A 22,292-nucleotide genomic window follows, 5' to 3' on the forward strand; every position below is an offset into this window, starting at 1 on the left:
GTAGGAATCATCTTGGGTTCACCCTGATCCTGCTGCTCCTCAAATGAACAAAGAAGTCTCACAGCCTGGATAGCCTGATCAAAAGGAATCCGCGATGCTAGTAAGTTTGTTGGAACCATCCAGCGAGCTTGTTGTTCGACAGCAGGGGGTTGCTTCGACGGTACGCTCGGAGGGCGACCTTTTGGGAGGTTGGGATAGATCGGCGAGGCATTCTGATTGGACAAACAGGTACTTGATATAGCGAAAATACTATGGGAGGGAATGTTCAATTTACGAATTTCGTAGCAGAGTGGTTTACTATGGTAAATCAAATGAAACAGTCATTTTTTTTCGTAAAAATAAGGATTTCGTTGAATCCAACTTCGTTATAACCGAGGTTTACTGACTACATACCTGTACCTACAGTAGTAGTAGGGCTGTCTCCACTCCATTGGCATCGGCCAAAGCCACTGCCAGCGTTTGATTATGGATACTTGAGGGCAATGTTCTCAGTATAAATTTGAACATACAGACAGAACTTGATGTATCGAAGCTGCTACAGAGGCGAAATCAGTCTCACGGTCTTTCACTTTCACCTCCAGTGCTCAAGTGCTACTCTTTTTGGATCTCCGAGACTGAAACACGCTAGTCCGTGCTAGGTTTAGATAATTTCATAATTTCGAGGTGTATTGTAATATCACTGTATGTCTCATTGAAACTTTCCAATGGTTGTATTTCCAACAAATCTCAAAACCTGTGGTAAAACTACTCCATTCGTATTCAAAGTGATGCGATCTCTTAGATGTGACTATTCATTCAAACATTCACCAAGACTGGGTGTCCGGTTGTAAAGGTAGGCTGGTCCAACAATCTAACCACTCGCTTCTGAAAGTCTGCTCGAGCACCTGGGGCCAGATACTTCGAAGGACGGACACAACTCTACTAGAGAGGCGGACCTCTTCATCACGAGACTCATGCCAATGGTTTCGCCTGGCTCGTATTATCTCCCACTCCCTTTTCCCAATCTGCTCCATGACAGGCACCCCTGGATTCTCAAGGTTATAACCTGTAAGCAGATATGATCGCGCAAAGCAATCGAGCAAGTAACGCTCCTCTTGGGGAAAGTCCACGTTGCCGCACGGGAAAATTCGTAGGTCTTTCAAACTGGGGCTCTTTTCTTTGATCGTGGTCCAAATCTGGAGAGCCAGGCTCTCGTCCATGGCTGCATTTATGAAAGTTCGTCGGAGATCGAGATCGTGTGTTTCGGGAACGCTGCCAAATCTCGGTACCTTTGGTCGAGCATCGAAATCCAAATCTAGAAATAGTCTTTGGAGATTGGGGAAGGTACCCAGCGCTTTGTACATCTCACACTCTGCTTGGTTGCCCGCTGACCTCTTCATTTGAAGGCGTAACTCTTCCATGTTCGGACAAAGATTCATCATTTCGAGGAGCTTGGAAGAATTGAGTCTGGGATACTGGTAAACCTTGTTGGGCACGAGAGCAAGTCCCTTCAATGATGGTCCATGATGCTGGATGATTCTGTCCAACGTTTCAACATCGCGAAGGCCACTGACATAAAGATATTCCAAGGGGCGAAAGGCAAGTATCCCAGCCATTGATTCTTCGATGTCAGTCTCGCTGGCCGGACGGCTCGGCCCTCTTCTGCCGATATCAAGGAAAAGCCTCTTTAGATTTGGCAACAAGTCGGCAACGTTGACAAGTTTTCCCGGTTCACAAACGCAATTAATGTCGAGTGAGCGGAGTTGAGAAAGGTCTCCGGCGGCAGCTAATCTGGAAAGCATGATTCCTTCGGGCCGGTTGCCGGGAATTGTGACTGATTCCAACTGGGATATTACCTTCGGCTTGGCTTTATCGATCAAGCTTTGCCATGTCGCTTTCAGCAGAGCCACTCCGGCTTCATGAACACCATCAGCGGGCTTCAGACAGAGGTGCTTTAGCCCCGGGCTGGTGAATAAGAAAGGCATCATCTCCCAAAGCTGCTGGTGTTCAGCCGACTGCTTATAGTCATTGGAAATGGCCGTTGTCAGGGTGTGAAGGCCCGGCAGCTGAAGAGTATCCATTCTGAATTCGACAGGATCTCTAGACACCGATGTAGTATCTGGATAGAGTGGACTAGGTCCCACTTGCTGTTCGCTGAGAATATTCAGTCTGCAATCGGGATGGTAGCGCCAAAATGCTTCCGTCAAGTCGGCTGTGAAGTCGTTGGCCGTGATAAAGTCGAATTGATCAAGATGGCTCAAGCTAGCAATGAGCGATACGATCGGTGCCCAGTTTGGAGTTTTCCCAATGCTTTTGTGGGAACTTGAAAGTAAGTCTAAGCCGGTTGTTGAGTAGCAAGAGGTCATATAATGCTCCAAGAAGCCTTTTCTCGTTGCCGGATTTGGGTCAGTCGCCATGTTGAGTGCCCATGGCTCTAGCGTCCATGGCGGGGCTTGTTCCAGGAATTCAGACTTCCCCGACAATTCAATACAGACAAGGGATAACCTCCTAGCAAATTTCGCGAAATTACTCGCCCGGGGAGCTTCTGTCACTTTCGACAATGCAGCCTCCAGGTCTTGGAATGTATCCAATATCAGAGTAATGTTTCGGTAAAGGATAGGGACTGCCGCCTGGTTGCAGAGATGGTTGATCTGACTGAAAGATGACAGGTCTTTGGGTGGACAGTATGCAGGACCCTCGAGCTAATGCTCATCAGCATGAGAAATGGCGTGAACTGGGGAGGTCCCGTTAGCGACGTACATTGAGGCATATTTGCTGTAGAATTTCAACCGGAAGGTGATCCATTACGAACTGTGTCGTTGCAAAGGTAAGAGAGAAATACTTGAAATCGTCGAGACTAGTGAACTCTTAGCGCGTATGACATCCAAGGTCGAACCTGGTCAGTGTCATGCGCCATTTTAAGGGAAATCCCACCCATATAACACACTCAGTTGTTACCCATAAAGCGGCACTCGCTCTTTAGCGAGGTGCCATCCGATCGCATATTGTCAACACTCAAGAGTCTACAAAAGTTTGTGCTGTTTCTTTCCAATATTGTTACATGTTTTCTAGACTGTCACGTGGCTTCAACCTCATACAAAATCGGTTTGGGTGTCATCGCTAAGGAGTCTGAGTCCACTCTTACGGGCAGTCTCTGTGTGGAGAGCCCAAGCAGGGTCACGTCGCTTGGCAGAGTCCAGGTCCAACCGTCCAAGTCATCTGTGAGGTACGTTCTGCTCTGTGAGGCACTCTTGGTAGAGGGTCGTAACATTATCCTGTACCAGTGTACAATAATTACATACCTTGCTGAGTGTACACTGGTTGCTGAGCGTTATTGCTGAGCGTTAGCGAAGCTATCTGTAATAGCCTACACAGTAATAGGGGGTACCGCGTGCGTGTCACGTGACTGTCTTCATGGTGGTGGCCACCGTGCCCAAATTTTTAGATGTCCATCGGTGAGAATCGGCAGAATAGCATCCTCCACCAATCAGATACCGGGAATCTATATCTACTTGGGGTTCACAAAAGAATCAACACTCAGCAATTGACGCTTGGCGTCCTTCGGACGCCAAAACCCCTCGTATCACGAGATCAACCCACGAAAGAAGACAGAAGTAATGGATGTCAAATTCTCTCACTCTCAGATCGCTTTGTCCATGACCATCCACACATCTGTTTGACTTCGGTCTACATCCTTCCTTTATTTGAAAGTTCGGCTTACTGTTGGTTGATGTTCAATGCTTCCTCACTTTGACCTCACATACAACCAGAGCTGCAGAGCAGTGAGCACAACCGTCAACCGAATATACCTAGAATCCTATACTCAGCACTACCCGCTTTTATCTCAATGAACATGAGAATTAGTACTGCTCTTTCATCACGAGTTCCTCTAGAGTAAACGGGATAGCTACAAAGAGTGAGAAGCGCTTTGTATCTCTCTCATCTTCCCTTCACTTTCAATATACAATATGCCTCAGCCCTAGAGTCCTCAAGTTAAGATCTCCTCCATCTGATCAAAATCATGTCACATTATCATTCCACACTCCCAGTCCTTCACAAGGAATCCCCGGCTCAGTCTTAAAACCTCTCTACCGCAACCACCCTACCTCTACCAATACGATCAAGACGAACGAGTCCATCATCAAACAACCAACCCTATCCATCCTCTCATCGCAATCACAATTGCGATTACTATTACAAATTTCCTCAGAAACACAAACAGGTCTGAACTCACCACCATCAAGAACCCAAACCAAGCCCACGCTAACAAATACAATAGACCTCAGCAACAGCTGAACGAAAAAGCAATCTGCGATCGCAATGTGTCTCTTTGTAGAGACACACTACGTAGAATGCGAACACACCTGTTTCGAGTTATACATCTTCTGCCATGAGATCCTCTTCCAACTGAATCGCATCAATGATCCAGATCAGCGGGATGCGTTCGATATACCGTTCGACCCAAATTGTCCCTTCTGCGAGCCTTGGGTTCTTATTGAGAGACCGGCGGGTCTTGCGCCTGAGGTGGATTGGTTTGACATCACTGTGCAGAGCAATATTGTTCTGCGAACAATGGACATGGTGGAGGTTTGTCCTGGGTGCAATGCGTGAAGGAGAATCAATCAACCAATCAATCAAAGTTCTATTAACCTGCTGGAGTCTCACAAGTATCGTAATAGCTGTGCAGGTGCTTCTTTCCGGGTGAAGCAAGAACTCGTAATGAATGCGTGGATGCACCGTCCACCTCCCCAAGTTCACTCTCCTCACGTATCCCGCGTAAGCTCCCGGCCTGTTCCCGTTGTAGCAAGATCAGACCTCGTTCTCCGACATCCTCACTTCAGCGTCGATTGCTGGTCGTCGTTCTTCAGTGCCCAACCAATCAGCGTGTACTCGAATAGCTGGTTGAGGCTCTCGCCTTCCTCATGCGTGGCGGTAGGCAATGGTGAGTACCCAACATCTTCGGGACTCCGCTCCATAAGCTCGAGCAGCAGAGCCGAGCACCATTCAGAAGGGTAAAGCAGCTGTCCCGAAGAAGCCGGCCCCGAGGGTCCTTACCCTGGATGAGGAGCCGAAAGAGAACATTGAAAAGAGGCTCTTAGAAACGAATTTGCAGACATTCGGAGGAAATTATCGATGAAGAAGTTATGATGGATTCCCTACCGACGGTATGTCAGAATACTTCTTAGGGACAGCTGCCTCACCTTTCGGGGTGATGCTCGGCCCTGCTGTTCTCTGCGGAGTATCCCAAGTACCATCGAATGGAATCCATCATGACGTCCTCGTCGATAACTTCCTCCACAGTGGTCTGCCGAGAGGGAGGTTCGTATCGGCCACTCTCATACGAGCGGGGTAGAAGGGAGCCCGTTCTTACGACAACATTTGCAAGCTGCGTCTGGGCTACTCGGGTGTTGATGGCATGCACGCCTGCGCTAGTCTCCTCCAAATAGCCGACGTTGTCACGTTGTAACCTTGGTCGATTTTCCCTTCGTTCAATTCAGGGGGGATCTCTCGGTTACGACACGAAGAGGGGCTGGGGAACGCAGCAACGCTCGAAGGCTGTGTGCTCGAAGGCACACGGATCGATTCAGCAGATAACACCTAGCATAGCATCAGAGCTAAAGGATTAGCGAGGTTGGGCTTGCGCTCAAGTAGTAGAATCAGAGAGTTGTAGAAGTGGACTCTTCGTGCTATGAGCCTATGACTGAGTACTACACAGTACTGTGATGACCTCCTTGCAGTGTCGCAGACCATAGCCAATGATGAGGCCATATTCTGCCAAGTTCTGCTACGCTAACCTAATTGGGCTGCTTCATCATCCTTGGGGAAGAGGCAGGCGAACGCCAATATCACCGCCTTTCGGTTACCTACGTGTTGTTGTTGTTGTTGTAACTAACTACCTCAACTTGAGTCCTTGACAACTACGGAAGCGTTAGGTTCTATTTGACACAGATCTGAAGATGGCCCAACTAGAAGTACCGAAGGGCTGGGTTCTATATGACACGCGTCCGGATATGGAGCAATCTCGGCGTCAGTTTGAAGATTGGTGTTGACAACTGAGTTTGGATCACAGTCTCAGCACCAGAATGGAATCAAGTGGGAGAACAGAAAAATTTCAGATGCCTGGGACCATTTCGAACAGCTTGCGGATGAAACGACTGGCGAGCCAAAGGTCATTTGTAAACATTGTTCCAAACTGCTTACCCATCCCAATGTCAAGCGCTCTGGAACCTCGACGCTGAGCAGACATCTGAAAGCGGATAGCTGTTGCAAAGACCAGATGACACAAGACTTGGTAAGTTTACGAGTCAAGACATCTCCTTCTTTCAGCTGATATCTAATTTAGCCGCAAAAGCCAACCAACGAGGTCTTCAACCAGAGCCTTTGGGAGGAATTGCTTTTGAATCTCATCACTGCGACCGGTGTCTCATTCAGCATGGTCGAAAGCGAGAGTTTCAAGGAACTTATTCAGTGTCTCCGGCCAGATGGACCGGAGCTGGACATCCCTTCGGCAGAGATGCTACGGCGCCTTATCGATGTTAAAATCCAAGAGCGACAACAATCCATCCTCGCTCAACTTCCTGAAGGAAAGCGCCTCTCCATTGCGCTTGACTGCTGGACGTCTCCGCATTCTCAGAAGTTCATGGCAATTACGGGCTATTTCATCGACAACGACTGGAACTATCATGAAGTTTCCCTTGGGTTTGAGCCCCTGATTGACTGGTATACTGGTGATCCATTAAGTGAGACCAAATTAAGTGAGATCGCTATTCAAATCCTGACGGAGCATGGAATCGCCGACCGTGTACTATCAATCACCACTAATAATGCATCGAACGACAATGCCTTGATGGCAGGCGTTCAAGACGCAATGCTGTCGCAAGGTCTTCGTGATGCTTCTATCTTCCGCGTTCCTTACATCGTTGATGTGATCGAGCTTTCTCTAAATGAACTGCTTGGGGAGTTAAAGGCAGTCCCGGAGAATGAAGCGGTGGAGAGGGAGTGGTCCGATGAGCGTACCCAGTCACTACTGCTCAGGTGCTCTACAAGAAAGCATCGGATCACTGATACTTTAGACAAAGTAAGTGTCTATACTATATCTTATTGTTCCTCTTTGTATAGTAATACTAATTAATAATATCGTCAGGTTCGAGGCCTCGCTATCTTTGTCAATAGCTGCGGGCACTGCATGGAAGAGTTCATTGCGCTTCAACCCAATGGGCGAAAGCTCCTCCCGATCCAAGATGTTCGCTCGCGCAAGAATTCCACATTCTTGATGCTCAATCGTGCTAGGAACCTACGGCCAATCTTTGATCAGTACTGCAGAACACACCCGCAGTTTGAGCTTGGCCAAGAGGAGTGGCGCCAGGTTGATTATCTTCTTTCACTCACCAAGCGGTTCTTTGAAATTAGCAATATTTTGTCAAAGACTAGAGATGTGTTAGTTCCACATGTCTTGAGTATCTACAATGTGCTCTTCCGGCATCTTGATGATGCTGAAATCAAGCTGAAACGAAAGGCGGTTCCCTGGAAAAAGAGAATGCTCCGGGCACTTGGTGCAGCGAGGAACAAGCTGGAGAAGTACTACGTCGCAGCGGATACGGAGTCATATGGCACCCTTTATGGCATTGCGACTATCCTCTGTCCGTCAAAGAAGCTCGAATACTTTGACGATCCGAATTGGAGAGGGGGAGGGATTGACCGGAAGAAGCATTTCCGCAACATGCTCCAAGAGGAGTATACGCGGTATCAGCAACTTTTCCCAGAGATAGAAACCGGCAAAGGACTGTCACCGCTAGATCTGCTGCTGTATAATGACCGCATGCGCACAACAGTTGATTTTGAACCGGTCTTTGAAATCAGGGAGTATCTCAACGGGGGTGGGTATATTCCTAATGTCTTTCGTTATGCTCCTTTGAACTAATCAAGAATTAGGTCTAAACCTAGGAAATCCTCGGGTCTTTTGGAAAGAGTCGGAAAAACATTACCCAATCCTCGCACAGATGGCGCGGAATACTCTCCCAATTCCAGCTAGCGGTGCTGGTGTCGAGCGTCTCTTGAATTGTGCTCGTCATATTTGCCACTACAGACGGGAGAGAAAAGGACCAAGGAAAATTAAACGCCTCATGCTCTATATGTTCTCATCAAAGTTTGAGCTTGACGAAGGCCATTTCAATATGCTCGAGGAGTATATCTCTGACGGAGAGGCTGCTATGATTGATCAATTGAGGAATCCCTTACCTGAAATTGACGACCTTGATCCAATCAGTGATGATGAAGAGGCTGGCTGGCAGGAAGAGGATGCGGCGAGTGATTCACAGGATGATCAGGAGACGAAGAGGAAGCTCAGGGCAACCCAGCACGGCAAGATAGGCCTCAAAAGAGAAGGTGTGGTAGTCTAGATTACGGTGATGATGGCCTCTCACTTCCTGATATGCCAATTGAAGAGCATGCACAGGCACCGTCAGGGATAATTTCGAAGAGAAGGATGTCCGAAGCGTTTGAACCAGACCAGCTCTTCGATACGCCAACTGAGGAGCCTATGCAGGAATGGTTGGGGAGAACTATTAAGAGAGAGATGTCAGAAGGATTTTAGCTAGCCCAGCCCTGATAGACAAACATGTATGGATAAAGAAATTTGATCATCATTTAACTGGACAAAGAAGTGAAACCTGCCGATGGGAAAATGCGTAAACTATTACTGTGTACAAGGAAGAACCCTAAACCTACTACAGTGAAATGCACACTGTAGAGGTCACACGTCCCCCTACAATAAGTATGGTAGATGCTGGAATGGATGTTCATGTGTACGCATAATATAGGAGACTAGCTAGCAGAATGTATGACAAACTTGGTATACACAAAGATTGACTGTTCAGTGGGCAACACCACAACCGCAATCACCCTCAGATCGCTTCCTGAAGTCTCCGTGGTAGGTGTCCAGACCATCGAGATGGAATGTCAAGCCCAGACGATCACCCGTCCAGTCGTATGACTGTAGAACTCCCGACTTGGTATCTTGTAGCAACTTGGTGACATTGTCAACGTTGAGATCAAGGTAGTCTGCGAGGAAGTCTCCGACGTCGGTGTTCTCGTGGTTACCAGCCAATGGCCAAGCGTCCTTGGAAGAGGATGCATAGATGTTGACATCGACAGCTATAGAAAAGGTTAGCATTAATTCACAAAGACCACTTGAAGTATAATATCTTACCCGAATGGCCGTGAGTACTCCAGCCGACCTGAGCGCGACGACTGATCATATCCGTGAATACATGCTCAGGGGCGACTAGTTTGTCGGGGTGTAGCAAGGCGTCTACTTCATCGTCTGTAGCGTCGTTGATGCCGAGCCCGTTCTTGATCAAGTTCTCCCGGACCCAAGACTTTCTGGCTGAATCCTTGTCGTCCTTGCCAGACCCGGCAAGATACTCCTTCAGCAGGACGCCAAGGTGTTCGCCAGAGTGGTTTGCCCTGTTCAAGACCTCCGGAAGCCACAAATACTCAGGGTAGGTCTTGTGGAGCTGTCGTGCTGCAGCAAGACCACCGGTCTCGTGATCGGACGTGCTGACAATGACACCGGGAGTTGAGTCATTCTCCAAGAATTCGAGCGCAGCAGCGAAGGCTCTGTCGTAGGCGAGCACCTCGTGCACCTGAGCGGCAGGATCATTGCTGTGGCCAGCATGGTCGATGCGAGAACCCTCGATCATGACGAAGAAACCCTGCTCACTGTCTTTGGTGGCCAGGCTCAAAGCTCTCAAGGCAGTGCGAGTCATCTCCTCCAGAGAAGGATAAGTCTCGTTCTGAGAACGGCGATCAATCTCATATGGGATGTCTTTGCTAGCGAGGAGGCCGAGCAGCGGGAGAGTGACATTATCGCCTCCCATGAGACCATCAAAGCCCGCACGGTCGTCGATATACCCAAAGCCATTCTTAGCAGCAACCTCGACCAAGTTCTGGTTGTCTCCGCGGCAACTTCCCTCCTGTGACTTGGGCAAGAAATGGCACCGTCCACCACCAAGCAACAGATCCACCACGCGACCAAGAGGATGTTCTCCAATTTCCTGTGCAGCAATCAGATCTTCATAGTTTCGCAAATTGGCATGTGCAGCGAAGCACGCCGGCGTCGCATCTGTCAGACGAGTCGTAACAACCAGCCCAGTCTTGTATCCCGCCAAAGCAGCCGCCTCAAGCACAGTCCCACAAGGCGAGTGATCCGGAAGCACCGAGATAGCAGAGTTATAGCTCTTCCGACCGCACGAGAAAGCCGTCGCTCCAGCCGCAGAGTCCGTCACCAAGCTAGAGGTCGATCGTGTCCGTGATGTTCCAATGTGATGCTTGTCCAAAACCAAGATGTCTTCGAACGGCAACTCCTCCGTGTATTGCCGGAAGCTTCGAGTCAGAGAAAGACTGGTCGGTCCCATGCCGTCGGAAACCATGAAAATCAGGTTGCGCTTGCCTGTCGGCTTGCCCCCGGGGCCCCAGGTCGTGTTTGACGACCAATGGTTGTGAGGTTCTGCTTTCTTGTGAGGGAACAGCACGGCCAGCACGACCACCACAATCGTCGCAATCAGGGCCCAGGCAAAGATTCCAATCTCTCGCCAGGTAGCCCAGCTCCTTTTTTCAAGCCGACGGGCTGTTCGGTTGCCTGTCAGCAGAGCGTACTCCTCTTCCTCTCCGTTCTGAATCGAAGAGGTGGCATCGGATGAGGCACGAGGAGGCAGAAGGGCCTCTTCCTGCGGCATGATGGAAAATCAAAATGGGTTAGGAATTGAAAAGGTTTCAATAAACGAGTGTTGAGGAAATGTCTCACGCGACAGCCCCCGTCTCCAAGGTTGCGTTGGCCTCGAGTGGATCCTGGGGCGGAGATGCGATAAGGCTAAGATAGCCGGCTCACATGATCAACACGTTCCTAGATTGCGGCTCTAACCCTTTTCGAGTATGATTCATGAACATTACACAGTACTAGAAGAGTGGTAATGGCCTTGTTTCTAAAACTATCTATATCGTACATCAACCAAATTCCATATAAATCCTCACAGAGGTCTAGCCTTCCACCCAATAGGTATCATCGCAGCAGCGATTTCAGTGACTCCGCGCTCCGTAGCGAGCAAATTGAACTGCGCCGCCGCATTCCGAGTATCAAGGACATCAACCCGAATGCCCAACGAGTTAATATGACGCCTAGTTTCAGGCGAGAGAGGAAACATCGAGCCCCCAACACCAAGAATAAGCATATCTGCAAGTTTCAGCAAACAGTCAGCAAAAATGAAAAACAGCCATCTCAGTACCAAGTTGTAAAACATACCAGGCTTCGGCCAAACAAGATTCAAAATCCCCCAAACGGACTCATCAAGCTCAAACTGCCCCTTAGCATTGAGCATAGCATCCTTCGCACCACGATCATTCTCCGCGCCAACAGCCTTCCACGGCCGCCACGCAAACGCCTCACCGCCAACGAGCAACAACCCGTCCCCATTAGAAACCTTGACACCATTGTTCAGATGGAAGCCGGAATCCAGACATGCGTCAATGGCGGTTGTCGGTGCAGGGATATTGCCTAGCACGTTCAGCGCATCAAAGTTCGTCTGTGTATCTTCTTTGGACTCAGGTCCGCGGTCGTGGCTGACGGGCTTGTGTGCGTGTGAGCGCGGGATCATGCGGGCTGGCCGGATGACCGAGCTGTAGTTGCGGTGTGTGGAGGGGATTGCGGTGTTGGTTGTGATGGTGCATGATGTTAGGGTGGATGGGATTGAGAATGCGGTCGGGGTTGAGCGAGGGGTGTGCAGGATTGAGGTGCGCAGGGCACGTAGGAGCTGGGGGGACGGTGAATGCATTGGGGTTTAATTTGAGTGGTGAATTTGGCGTTTGATATATGGGTGGGAATGGCTGTTGTGTGGTGGTTGAGGTGGTTCTGGTGAAGTCAGGTTGAGGAAAGCTTTCTCAGTTCCAGCCCCAGGTCTTGGCGTTTAGAGCCAGCGGTCCACACGTACTGACTTGCACAGTCTGTTCCTGTTGGCATTAGTCCAGCCATTCAACATGCACTAACAGACTAGTGGATAACTGTAGATCGACTGACTACCTATGAAATAGGGATCGTCTTCAAGATAGTAGTGGGACTACAGACTTCAAATCGAGTAGGTATGGATCTAGCAGCTACCTATCCTGCTGTAACCGGTAGGACTAGATCCGATCGAACTGGTATGAATGTTCTGATATTAATATTGAGCCTAGCATTAATCTATTTTGATTTGCAGGTGTCCCGATCCCTGAGCCTTTGCGCCTGGGACCGTATAAACAAGGATAGAAATGATAACTTCATGCGCGTCGTAGACCAAAACGCCAACAAAACCCAGACAAATGACGAATGACTGCTGAAAATAAAGGAAGAACAGACCGAAAAGGGAAAACAATAAAGCATGAGGCTGTCGTTCATAGAAACGAAGACGAGATCCAATTCCATGCTGCCCCGGTCATTGCTGGCTCGGAGGGCGTTTCTTGCAAAGAGAGTATGGGAAAGCGTATGCACATGTCCAATGGTAAGAACGAGAGGTGATCCAGGAGATCGTCTAGCGATTCAGTATAGCTCGCATCGTTTCAGCGCTTGGCACCCTTGCGATCTTCATCCGATTGGCTTGAGCTATCATCACTGCTAGTAGCAGTGCGGATTCGCTTGGCCTTGTCCTGAAGAACCTGAGCTTCTGCTGCGGCCTTTTGTGCGCGGATTTGCTTCCGCCACATGCTGGCATAGCGGCCCTTCATGGCCAGAAGCTCTTCGTGAGTGCCGCTTTCCGATACTTGGCCTTCTGAAAGAACCAAAATGCGGTCTGCAGTGGTGATGGTGCTGAGACGGTGAGCAATTACCAACATGGTGCGGCCCTTAGAAAGTGTGGCGAGCGCCCTCTGGATATGCTCTTCTGTGTCTGTATCTAGAGCTGCGGTTGCCTCATCCAAGAGAATGACGCGAGGGTTCTTGATAATGGTGCGAGCAATGGCCACACGTTGCTTTTCGCCGCCACTCAGCCGTAGACCACGCTCTCCGACCTTGGTATTATAACCGTCGGGGAAAGCTAAAATCTTATCGTGAATGCTGGCGGCGCGGCAGGCCTCGAACACTTCTTCGTCCGTGGCATCCTGGTTGGCGTACTTCAAGTTGTACATCAAAGTCTCGTTGAAAAGCACCGTGTCCTGAGGCACCACGCCAATATGTTTGCGCAAAGAATCGATTGTGATATCCTGTACATCATGTCCGTCGATACGGATGCGGCCATTTTCGGCATTATAGAACCGGAATAGAAGGCGGAAGACGGTGGATTTACCTCCGCCGGACTCGCCAACCAAGGCAGTGGTGGTTCCGGGCTCGCAATGGAAGGTAAGACCGTTCAAGGCGGGCTTCCGTGCATCGTAAGCGAACTCGACATTTTCGAACTTGATGTCGCCGTTGCACGTCGCCAAGGGAACCGCACGGGGGTTATCGACCACTGTTGGCTGCTCACGGAACAATTCCAGCAGGCGTTCGGAATTAATCAGGGCCGATTGAATAGACCGGTAGAAGGTGCCAAAGAAGTTCAGCGGGCCCTGGAGTTGAACCATGTAGGCCAATAGCGAGACGAATTTACCCACGGGGCGCTGGTGGGTAGCAACCTGGAATGCACAGATGAAGCACATGATCAATAGACCCAGCATAAACACGGTATTTTGACAGGTGTTTAACAGGGTAAGAGAGAATAGTACGTGGTACTCGGCCTTTTGGAAGTCGCGCACGGCGCCCCGGTACCGGTTGAATTCGTACTGTTCGGCATTGAAGTACTTCACTGTCTCGTATGAAACCATCGAGTCGTTCCTAGAGAAAGTTAGCTTTGGGACTTCGAAAATTTGTTCCCGTTGAATCCTGCACTTACTTGACGGCATCTTCTTGTCGCGACGCATTGACCATCTGTCTTCGGATCTCCGCCCGCCATTGGGCCATGCGAATAGTGACATAGAGATACCCAAAGGTGGAAATTCCAACTGCCAAAGCGTAGTAGACATCGAAAGCGATCGTAAAGTACACAATTGCAATCACAAGGTCAACAAGCATCGGCACCACCTGGAAGGTGACTTGCTCGAGGAACGTGTTGATTGAACTACCCTTGCTCAGCGCAGACAAAACCTCGCCTGTCTTTTTGCCGAGATGGAAGTCCAAGCTGAGACCATGGACGTGCTCGAACGCCGCGGTGGAGAGTTCCATATAAGAATACTGGCTCACAGGGATCCAGAGGCTGGAGCGTAAAGAGGCGAGCAAGCCTTGGTTGCCTTGCAACCATCGGTAAACCACATACAAGCAGATCTGCGTCCATGGTACTTTGAAATCCGCACCTTCCTCGCCCCGAGTAAGAGAGCCGGTAATGAGTCCAACTTGGTACGGTACCAAGACGTTGACGACTCGCTGACACATGAGAAGCGCAAAGCAAAACATGACAACGAGTTGCAGGCGCCGGGATTTCGATGGCCACAGATACGGGAAAAAGAGCGAGTATCCGCTTAGATACTCCCACCAACTGGTAGAAGGAACCGTCGTCGGACGCACCCAGGGATCGGTAGGTTTCGAGGTTTCGGGGTGAGCGGCACCGTTTGTTGCGCCATAAGAATGACCATTCGCTGTTCCATTCGTATTTCCATTGCCATTCTCCGCGGCAGAAGACAAGAGCCCGGTGGTTTCACTCGTCCGTTGGCTTGCATTGTCATGACTTTTCATACTGAACGACTGACAGGCGTAGAGCAGAGCGAGTGAAAATAGAATGAGGATGCGTACACTGTTCGATCCCACCTCCATGCATTCCCAGAATGTGATGCTCCTGCGGAGCCTACCTCCTTCTGGGTCACCAACGACTGGTTCATGATGGACCGAGGTATACACGGAGAGGGAGGTGCTAAGAATAACCAATTCGACGGGGACGGCGACGGACCAACAGACGAATTGAGCAAAAGTAGGGGAAGGAGATGTGTCGAGCATTGATATTAGTAGCACTCCATAAACGAAGAACGAGCCGACGACGTAGATCTGTAAATGTCAACGGTTTTGTCCGGGGGAAATTGTTTTGATGCTGCAGCATACCACGAATGACTGTCCTCGCCACCAATTCTCTGATCTAGCCAGCAGCACATGTGTGATATAGATTGTAGCATCCACAACGAAGGTCAAAAGAACGGCGGCGGAGAGGCAGTTAAAAACCCGTTTGACGTTTTGAGAGAACTCCTTGGGCTTATGATAGGTTGGTGCGCGCCGTGATCGTTGAGGGAGTGGTCGACCTCCCGGGCCAAGTTTTTGAGATTCATCTTTGCCAGCTTTCTTCGCAGCGAGTGTGGTGTTGGTGACAAAGGCCACCACGAAGAGGATCAGCAAGAAGGGTGGGTAGGCAGTGCGCAAATACTCCAGCAGCTCGATGGCTGCATGGGAATCCATTGCCCCGATTATTTGAAGGTGAATGTTTCAGACAAAGTCCATTACACCCCGAGAAGAATAAGAAAGGGAGGAGGTTGGCCGAGTTCGGATCGGAAAGGACTGGACGGGTATGGCGAAGGATCGACGCGAGGAATGGGCAGATGACGCGGGGGAGTAACCAACAGGTTTCCACGTGGATCGAAGCTTTTGCACTCGGAAGAAAATAAGTCAATTAGGTGATAAATGAAGTTGAAGTAGAAATCAAAGTATACAATGCTTTTAGGGCTTCTTTTTTTTTCCGGGGTCCCCTACTTACTACCCTGCTTGTAATCAAGCGAAGTTATTTGACCTCGAAAGTGAAAAGAAGCAAAGAACAAGAAAACCGGAAAGAAACCCTTTGAGCTTCAGTTCCCAAGGAACAACAGAAAAACGAAGGGAATTGATGGATAAAAACTGCATAGGATCTCGAATGACGGTGTGTGGATGCAATGCGCAGTATGCAGCTAAAGAAAAAAGGGTATCCACAACTTACAGGTTTCGTTCCTCTTGGTCTTTTATACTTTCGATCTTTTCTTTTTTTTTTCCTTCACTTTGTTTGCAATCTGTTCGGAAGGCCCTAATGTGAATATTCCTATTAAGCCTTTTCTTCGTACCCGATGGTCAAAGTTGAAATCGTCCTGGGGAAGTGAAAAACAGGGGGAAGGTGAAAGGATCGTCGATCAATAGATCGAGAACGATCCAAATATGATGACTTCAATGCCAAGTGAAAAATACTGTGTACCGAAAGAAAAAAAGTGAAAAAAGTGAAAAAAGTGAAGACGATAAGATCATTTGAGGGAAGTCATTCTTATATCGAAAGGAAAAAGAACAGATGATGAATCTAGACATGAGGATGTGTGACCCTCAGCTTGGATTGGTCGTCTGAGCTTTGATATTCGATGTGTCTGATTAGCTGAATGTCTCATTTTTTGCCTCTTCTTCGTGTTGTCGGTAGTCAGGGTGGCACTTCGAGAGGCGCAGTCCAATCGAATTAAATTGTGGAAGGTCTAAATATTACTCCGTCGAAGAGGAAGAGAAAAAGTGGTTTCTATGAATATCTTCATGTCGTCACGTCCCGAACCCCCGGGTTAGGGTAAGACAATTAGAATAGCATTCTTTTATATACGATTCAACGTACTTTTGTCTTTGGATACGTTCCGCGAACCACATTCCAAGGTCTCTCTGTGTTGTCCTCTAGACCGCTCTTGACATGTGTTCCGGCCCGACGGCTACAATGTGAATTGAGAATTAAAAATTACTAACCCGTTCTAGAACCGAACTTACAGACTTTTATGCTACCAATGGGTAGATCCGATCCTATCATGTTCAATCTACTATAGCTGGCTTCTACTTCATAAAGCCTTCATCTTCCGTTAAGTCCCAAGATTGGTCACAAGATCGAGACACTATCTCCCTTACCTCCTTAATCTGCTCACAAGCAGCTATCACAACAGTATATTTGGCTCTCCAATGTTTCACAACCTCTGGGTAAACAAACTGCCCAGGTGGACCCGAGGCATTGTCGTGATATCGTACTGACATGTCATCTGTCGTTTCCATTACTCCGAGGCCAGGAGTCCACGGGTGTTAACGGCGAGTCGGCTCGCTTCGCAACTAAATATCAGTGCCAGCAGCACCAGTCCCACATATTCTTCACGTACGGCGCAATGCTGGGTTGGCTCTTTTCCGATCACGGGCGAAGTATACGAGACCGTACAATTACAATGTTCCATTGAATGGCAGTGACAAATAAAGAAGGGAAAACAAGGGATCGATGCATACATGTACGGAGTAAAAGGCGATCCACGGTTCAGCCCAGAGGTCCATTGTACACAGTAGCCTCCACTGAGATCAGACCAGACGGTCTCGGCAAATCGGAATAGGGAAATTCGGGTAAGAAGAGAGAAAGCTGTTACCCTGTAGTCCGATGACTGAAAAGATATCATTGCAGGGCATATCTGCGATGTTGCTGATATCAGATAGTTAGAGGTCCTCCAGAGTGTAAAAGGTAGGGTAATTTATGGTCATCCGTGCTGGACCGTGCATTGATCGACCCGTTCCCTGGATGTTCAATCAGAATCCATCTATCTGACCATCTCTTATAACTTATCCATCCGAGGGTTGTATCGCATGCGGACATTCGAAAACAGAACTATTGCCATCATTTAAGCCGATTTGAACCTTTCTGCACCCAATCGAGGCGTTTGGTCTACTGACCATATAAGGCCAGACCCTCGAGGTCCTTCAGTGTCAGAACCTTAAAATAGGGCTATTGTACATAGATCAAGTTCAAAGTCGTTAACAGCGTAAACAGCCTTGATGTATCACGTCAACATTTATCCAATGTGCCGATCGGAGTGTATGCTATCCAGGTTTGCTAGTCTTCGAGCTTGAACCTCACGGGCCGTCAGTCTGGCTGGCCATGCCCTCTCTCCAAAGGGTTAGAATATGAATAAGCGCCTACCGAACTGCGAGCCCCATGTCCTGAGGCATTGCGATCTCAATTTAGGCAATATCATGGTCCAAGATGGAAAGTTTGTAACAGCCTCGAAGTCGTCCTACCAGCAGGCGTGGTGGGACATCAACAGATCAATAAATCTACTACTACGAAGAAATCAAACGATGGACAAGTGACAACAAACTGGGCAAACATGTACAACAGTACAAAGTACGGAACTCGAGCAAAAAAGAACCATACATGTCACGCACATCGTCTTGAAAGATTGATAACTTAAAGCCTAAGCATACTGCCTCGGGGATTTCCCCTCACCGCTGTGGACTCCTTCCCTCACCGCTTGAATATTGACGATCTCCAACTCTCACTTCAACTACTCCATTCCGATCACAGGTCAGAATGGAGACCTGGCTGTGAACGATGTCGGACCTCTCAGGTTCGCGTTCTCCGGTCCCTCCCCCTCCTCCACCTCCGCCACAGAAATACTCGAACCGCGCCGCCAATGCCCTTGCTAGGTTTGCCCAACCCTTCTTCTCGGGCTCGAGGCCACCAAGCCCACAAAGCAGTCGTGCGGATGGTCCCCGCTCGATCAGGTCTAAATCGCTGTAAGTGTTGTCTTCTCACACCGCCAAATCAGCCCTTTTTGGTGGTCGGCTCTGTGATTATCCCGCCCCGCATCATTCATCTTGGGATTCGCAACTCAACTAAGAGTGGTATAGACCAGGAGAACCGCAGACCGTCACCCACAAAACCGGGATCGCAATTACGGCTCTAGACATCTCGCCTGAGCGGACACATGCGGTTATCGCAGGCAAGGAGATCCTCAAAACCATCCAAGTATCGCCAGACCGCTCGTCAGAGGAATTCAATATTCGCAATGCGGTCATCAGCTATGCCTCTACTCACCACAATGCGGGCGTTTCGATGCCACACAAAGACCAATTGAATGTGAAAGACGTAAAATGGTCTCATGGTAACCACGACCGGACAATCGCAACTGCGGTCGCGAATGGTCGGATCGTCGTTTACGACCTACAGCGGCCCGGCCTCCAATTGTGTCGGTTCCAGGGGCATAATCGCCAGGTGCACAGACTTGCCTTCAACCCTCATCTACCTTCTTGGCTCCTATCTGGCAGTCAAGATGGCTCGATTCGCATGTGGGATCTGCGGTCTGCCTCTGCGAATCGGGGGAGTTCCACGTGCGGGAGCAAACATTCGTACCAGGGCAACAGCGATGCAATCCGGGACGTCCGGTGGTCTCCCACCGATGGTGTTGTGTTTGCAACCGCTTCGGACAGCGGCGCCATACAGATGTGGGATTATCGGAAAGTCAATGCACCCTTAATGAGGATCGCCGCTCATGACCACCCTTGTTTTGCGGTTGACTGGCACCCTGATGGGAAACACATTGTCAGTGGTGGCACGGACCGCCAGGTAAAGGTCTGGGATTTTTCCTCGTCTGCAGAGCGGCGGCAGAAACCTGCATTTCAATTCCGAACCCCACAGGCAGTCACTAATGTACGCTGGCGACCCCCTTCTTGGATTGGCGAGTCGCCTGCGTCGGGAGAATGGCAATCATCTCAAATTGTCACCTCCTACGATAAAGAAGACCCGCGAATTCACCTCTGGGATCTTCGTCGCCCGCACGTTCCTTTCCGCGAGTTCGATCGGTACGACACCCCTGCATCTGATCTACTATGGCGCTCCAAGGATCTTTTGTGGACGGTTGGCGAAGCTGGGGCCTTTACCCAGACCGATGTTCGGTATGCGCCAACTGTAATCAATCGCCGACCGATGTGTTCTGTGGCTTGGAGTCCTAATGGCGAGTTTGTTGCATTCAGTCAACAACGTCCCAGACGACGTCCGCTGGGGGTCAATGCCGCCGAGTTCTTACATTTGGAAGAGGAGGAAAAGCCGAGTCCCGCGGATGACATATTTGATGAAGCGGCTCTGGCCACCTCCCTTGGCACTCGGCATACCAAGTCGGTCGCAGCTCGACCCTCCAAATCATTGGGCAGTACCCCACCTGGAACGGTCGATTTCACCCCGGTGCTTCCCCTGGAACAAGCATTGGCCAAGATCGCCACCCCGATGCCCAGTCAGGTGGGGACCATTGCCATTATCCCAGGTGCTACGAATGACCCTGCAATCTTTCGGTATTTGGCGAGCCATTATACCACAGCCACAAAAGCGGAAACCCATGCTTTGGACTCTTTGGTCGATTCGCTAGATCATAATGCTGAATGCGCAGACGAGATGTCCCTGCCCAAGCTGGCGCAGACTTGGAGAATAGTCAAATACGCTGTTCTCCAAGAAGTCCAGCGTAGAACCAGGGATCCGGCGAAAGGTGGCTTGAAAGACATGCCTACCAAGGATGGCGTGAGACATGATCAAAATAGAGTCAAAAATCGGCTGTTCAAAGGTGTCATTGAAACAATTCCCGAGACTGAGAGCACGTCTAATATGACTACTCCTCTTGCGCAACCTGTAGCAGATTCTGCCAACGACTCGTGGTCCAGCACTGATTCTCAACTTCCTTCGTTGAGCGACGTGAATGACCTTGATCCTCTCCCACCATCAGCCCTAAATGATAATGGCTGGGAGGTGCCAGCTCCTGATGAGCGTGGCCCGCGGGCGCAACTGTCTGTGACTGATGATGCTATGGAATTCCAGGGAACTGGCCAACGGTCCGCGCCCCGGGCAATTGCTGGCCAAGCCGATTGGCGCCGCCCCGAAGTCCCACGGGGGAATTCCGAGGATGACTATGAGCAAATGTTAGAGGATAAACGTGCTGCCATCCGTGACTACAAGCAGTTTCCCAAAAAGCCATTGGTACTTACAGCGATGGAATCTAACCGGCCTCCCACCGAACGCTTTGTTCGGCATGATTCTTCGGAGAGCTTCCCCATGTTCTCCACATCGAACGATAGCAAATCCATTGCCGCGTCGTATTCGTCCACGGGGCAAGGTTTCAACTTTTTGGATTCTGGACCTCCCGCATTGAGGAGAGGCTCGTTTTTAGCTTCTACGCTCGAGGAACCTGAACATGAGCTATTCGATCAACCTGTAGAAACTGATCAAGTCCATCTGGAGCGCCCTTCCAGCCCTCCCCCTCTCATATCAGAGTCAACCCCTCTTCAACCTCTCCCACCCACTTCAATTCCTTGTTCAAACGAACTATCACGAGTCCAGATCCCATTCACTCCGGGTGACCAAAACCCGTGGGGTGTTGAAGCGATTTTGAAAGAGGCAGTCCAATATTATCACAGCGGCAGCACCTCAGTCGATATCCAGACTGCGGCCCATCTTCTTCAAAAGCTTCACGTGCTCTTCCGTGACTGCGAACAGATTCTCCCTTATGAAGAATGTGAATTGGTCTTCAAAACTTACAACGAGCACCTGATCCGGCACTCGATGGACCTAGAGGCAGCCGAGCTCCGCCTGTCTTGTGTACCTGCCTATCCTGCCGTCTACGATTACGCCCAAACAGATTCATTCATCAATGTCTACTGCTACACCTGTCAGCGGCCCTTTGAGAATTCTACGCAAGACAATACCCGCTGTCATCGCTGCAACACACCACAAGCGCCATGCTCTATTTGTATGAGTCTCGACCCTCCCGCAGAATGGGTAGCAAACCAAGACACTCCCTCCACCCTCTCCGAAACCAGTTCAACCCTTTCCGCACTATCCTCCGCCCCCACCGAACCCATCCCAGAAACCCTCGAGCCCTTCACAGTGCCCCGACCCAAAGGCTCCGCCCTCTGGACCTGGTGCCAAGGCTGCGGCCACGGCGGCCACCTAGCCTGCATTACAACCTGGCTCGGCGACATTTCAATCAGCGAAGGCGGCTGTGCCACAGCCGGCTGCTCGCACGACTGCGGGCCCGGCCCACGTCGCGAACAGAACCGCCAAGCCCTGCAGACAGAATCTAAGCGTCGCGATTCTTCCAGTCGCTCCGGCGTCGGTCTCGTCAAGCGTGATCCCTGGACCAAAGGCGAGAGCAAGGCTGTTGAAAAGGTCCGTGGCATGCTGGGCATTGCCGGAGTCGCTGCCGCCACGGGTGGTAGTGGTGCCGGTCCGGTCACTTCGACTAATCCTACTTCCACTCCGGCGCCGGTTTCGCCGGGCGCTATGTCGCCTAAGCGGGTGCGGCTTGTTACTCCTAACGAGCAGGAGAAGGAAGGCGCTGCTTACGGTAGTCGGACTCGACCTCCTTCTTCGATGGATTGATTAATGAGGGGCTGCGGTTGATGTTTACATGTACTTGTATTAGCGAGGAGGCTGTTTTGCGTCTTTATTTTGTTTTGTGTTTCAGTTTTCGATATTCCCCAATCGCGTTTACTTTCAATCAATCCAGTGGTTTAATTCAATACCTCGTGCCTGGTCACACAGTACGTAAAG

At 49.9% G+C, this 22,292-nt stretch overlaps 7 protein-coding genes across 7 annotated transcripts; 2 read left to right on the top strand and 5 right to left on the bottom strand.

Annotated features, from left to right (window-relative positions):
- Positions 1-803: 803 nt before the first annotated feature.
- Positions 804-2,784, bottom strand: N7515_007038 (uncharacterized protein; the record flags this gene model as incomplete). The annotated part of the gene is made up of 2 exons (XM_056667782.1): positions 804-2,681; positions 2,740-2,784. The coding sequence occupies 2 exons, from the start codon at positions 2,782-2,784 to the stop codon at positions 804-806; spliced, it is 1,923 nt and encodes a 640-aa protein (XP_056521378.1).
- Positions 2,785-4,353: 1,569 nt separating this feature from the next.
- On the bottom strand, positions 4,354-4,955 carry N7515_007039 (uncharacterized protein; the record flags this gene model as incomplete). The annotated part of the gene is made up of 2 exons (XM_056667783.1): positions 4,354-4,498; positions 4,816-4,955. The coding sequence occupies 2 exons, from the start codon at positions 4,953-4,955 to the stop codon at positions 4,354-4,356; spliced, it is 285 nt and encodes a 94-aa protein (XP_056521379.1).
- Positions 4,956-6,049: 1,094 nt separating this feature from the next.
- N7515_007040 (uncharacterized protein) lies at positions 6,050-8,378 on the top strand (the record flags this gene model as incomplete). Its single annotated transcript, XM_056667784.1, has 4 exons — positions 6,050-6,271; positions 6,323-7,057; positions 7,124-7,856; positions 7,912-8,378. Coding segments are annotated over 4 exons (2,157 nt in total), but the record flags the coding sequence as incomplete, so codon positions are not given.
- Positions 8,379-8,851: 473 nt separating this feature from the next.
- N7515_007041 (alkaline phosphatase) lies at positions 8,852-10,715 on the bottom strand (the record flags this gene model as incomplete). Its single annotated transcript, XM_056667785.1, has 2 exons — positions 8,852-9,132; positions 9,188-10,715. 2 exons carry the CDS (start codon positions 10,713-10,715, stop codon positions 8,852-8,854), a joined length of 1,809 nt encoding a protein of 602 aa, XP_056521381.1.
- A 291-nt stretch (positions 10,716-11,006) lies between these two features.
- On the bottom strand, positions 11,007-11,807 carry N7515_007042 (Mth938-like domain-containing protein; the record flags this gene model as incomplete). Its single annotated transcript, XM_056667786.1, has 2 exons — positions 11,007-11,209; positions 11,279-11,807. The coding sequence occupies 2 exons, from the start codon at positions 11,805-11,807 to the stop codon at positions 11,007-11,009; spliced, it is 732 nt and encodes a 243-aa protein (XP_056521382.1).
- A 760-nt stretch (positions 11,808-12,567) lies between these two features.
- On the bottom strand, positions 12,568-15,415 carry hmt1 (putative vacuolar ABC heavy metal transporter (Hmt1); the record flags this gene model as incomplete). Its single annotated transcript, XM_056667787.1, has 3 exons — positions 12,568-13,813; positions 13,872-15,013; positions 15,068-15,415. The coding sequence occupies 3 exons, from the start codon at positions 15,413-15,415 to the stop codon at positions 12,568-12,570; spliced, it is 2,736 nt and encodes a 911-aa protein (XP_056521383.1).
- Positions 15,416-18,308: 2,893 nt separating this feature from the next.
- Positions 18,309-22,121, top strand: N7515_007044 (WD repeat protein; the record flags this gene model as incomplete). The annotated part of the gene is made up of 2 exons (XM_056667788.1): positions 18,309-18,493; positions 18,608-22,121. The coding sequence occupies 2 exons, from the start codon at positions 18,309-18,311 to the stop codon at positions 22,119-22,121; spliced, it is 3,699 nt and encodes a 1,232-aa protein (XP_056521384.1).
- Between the last annotated feature and the right edge of the window lie 171 nt (positions 22,122-22,292).

The sequence above is a fragment of the Penicillium bovifimosum genome, assembly GCF_028826915.1.
Source record: "Penicillium bovifimosum strain IBT 22155 chromosome Unknown utg000005l_segment0_segment0, whole genome shotgun sequence".
In the NCBI taxonomy this organism is placed as follows: Eukaryota; Fungi; Ascomycota; class Eurotiomycetes; order Eurotiales; family Aspergillaceae; genus Penicillium; species Penicillium bovifimosum.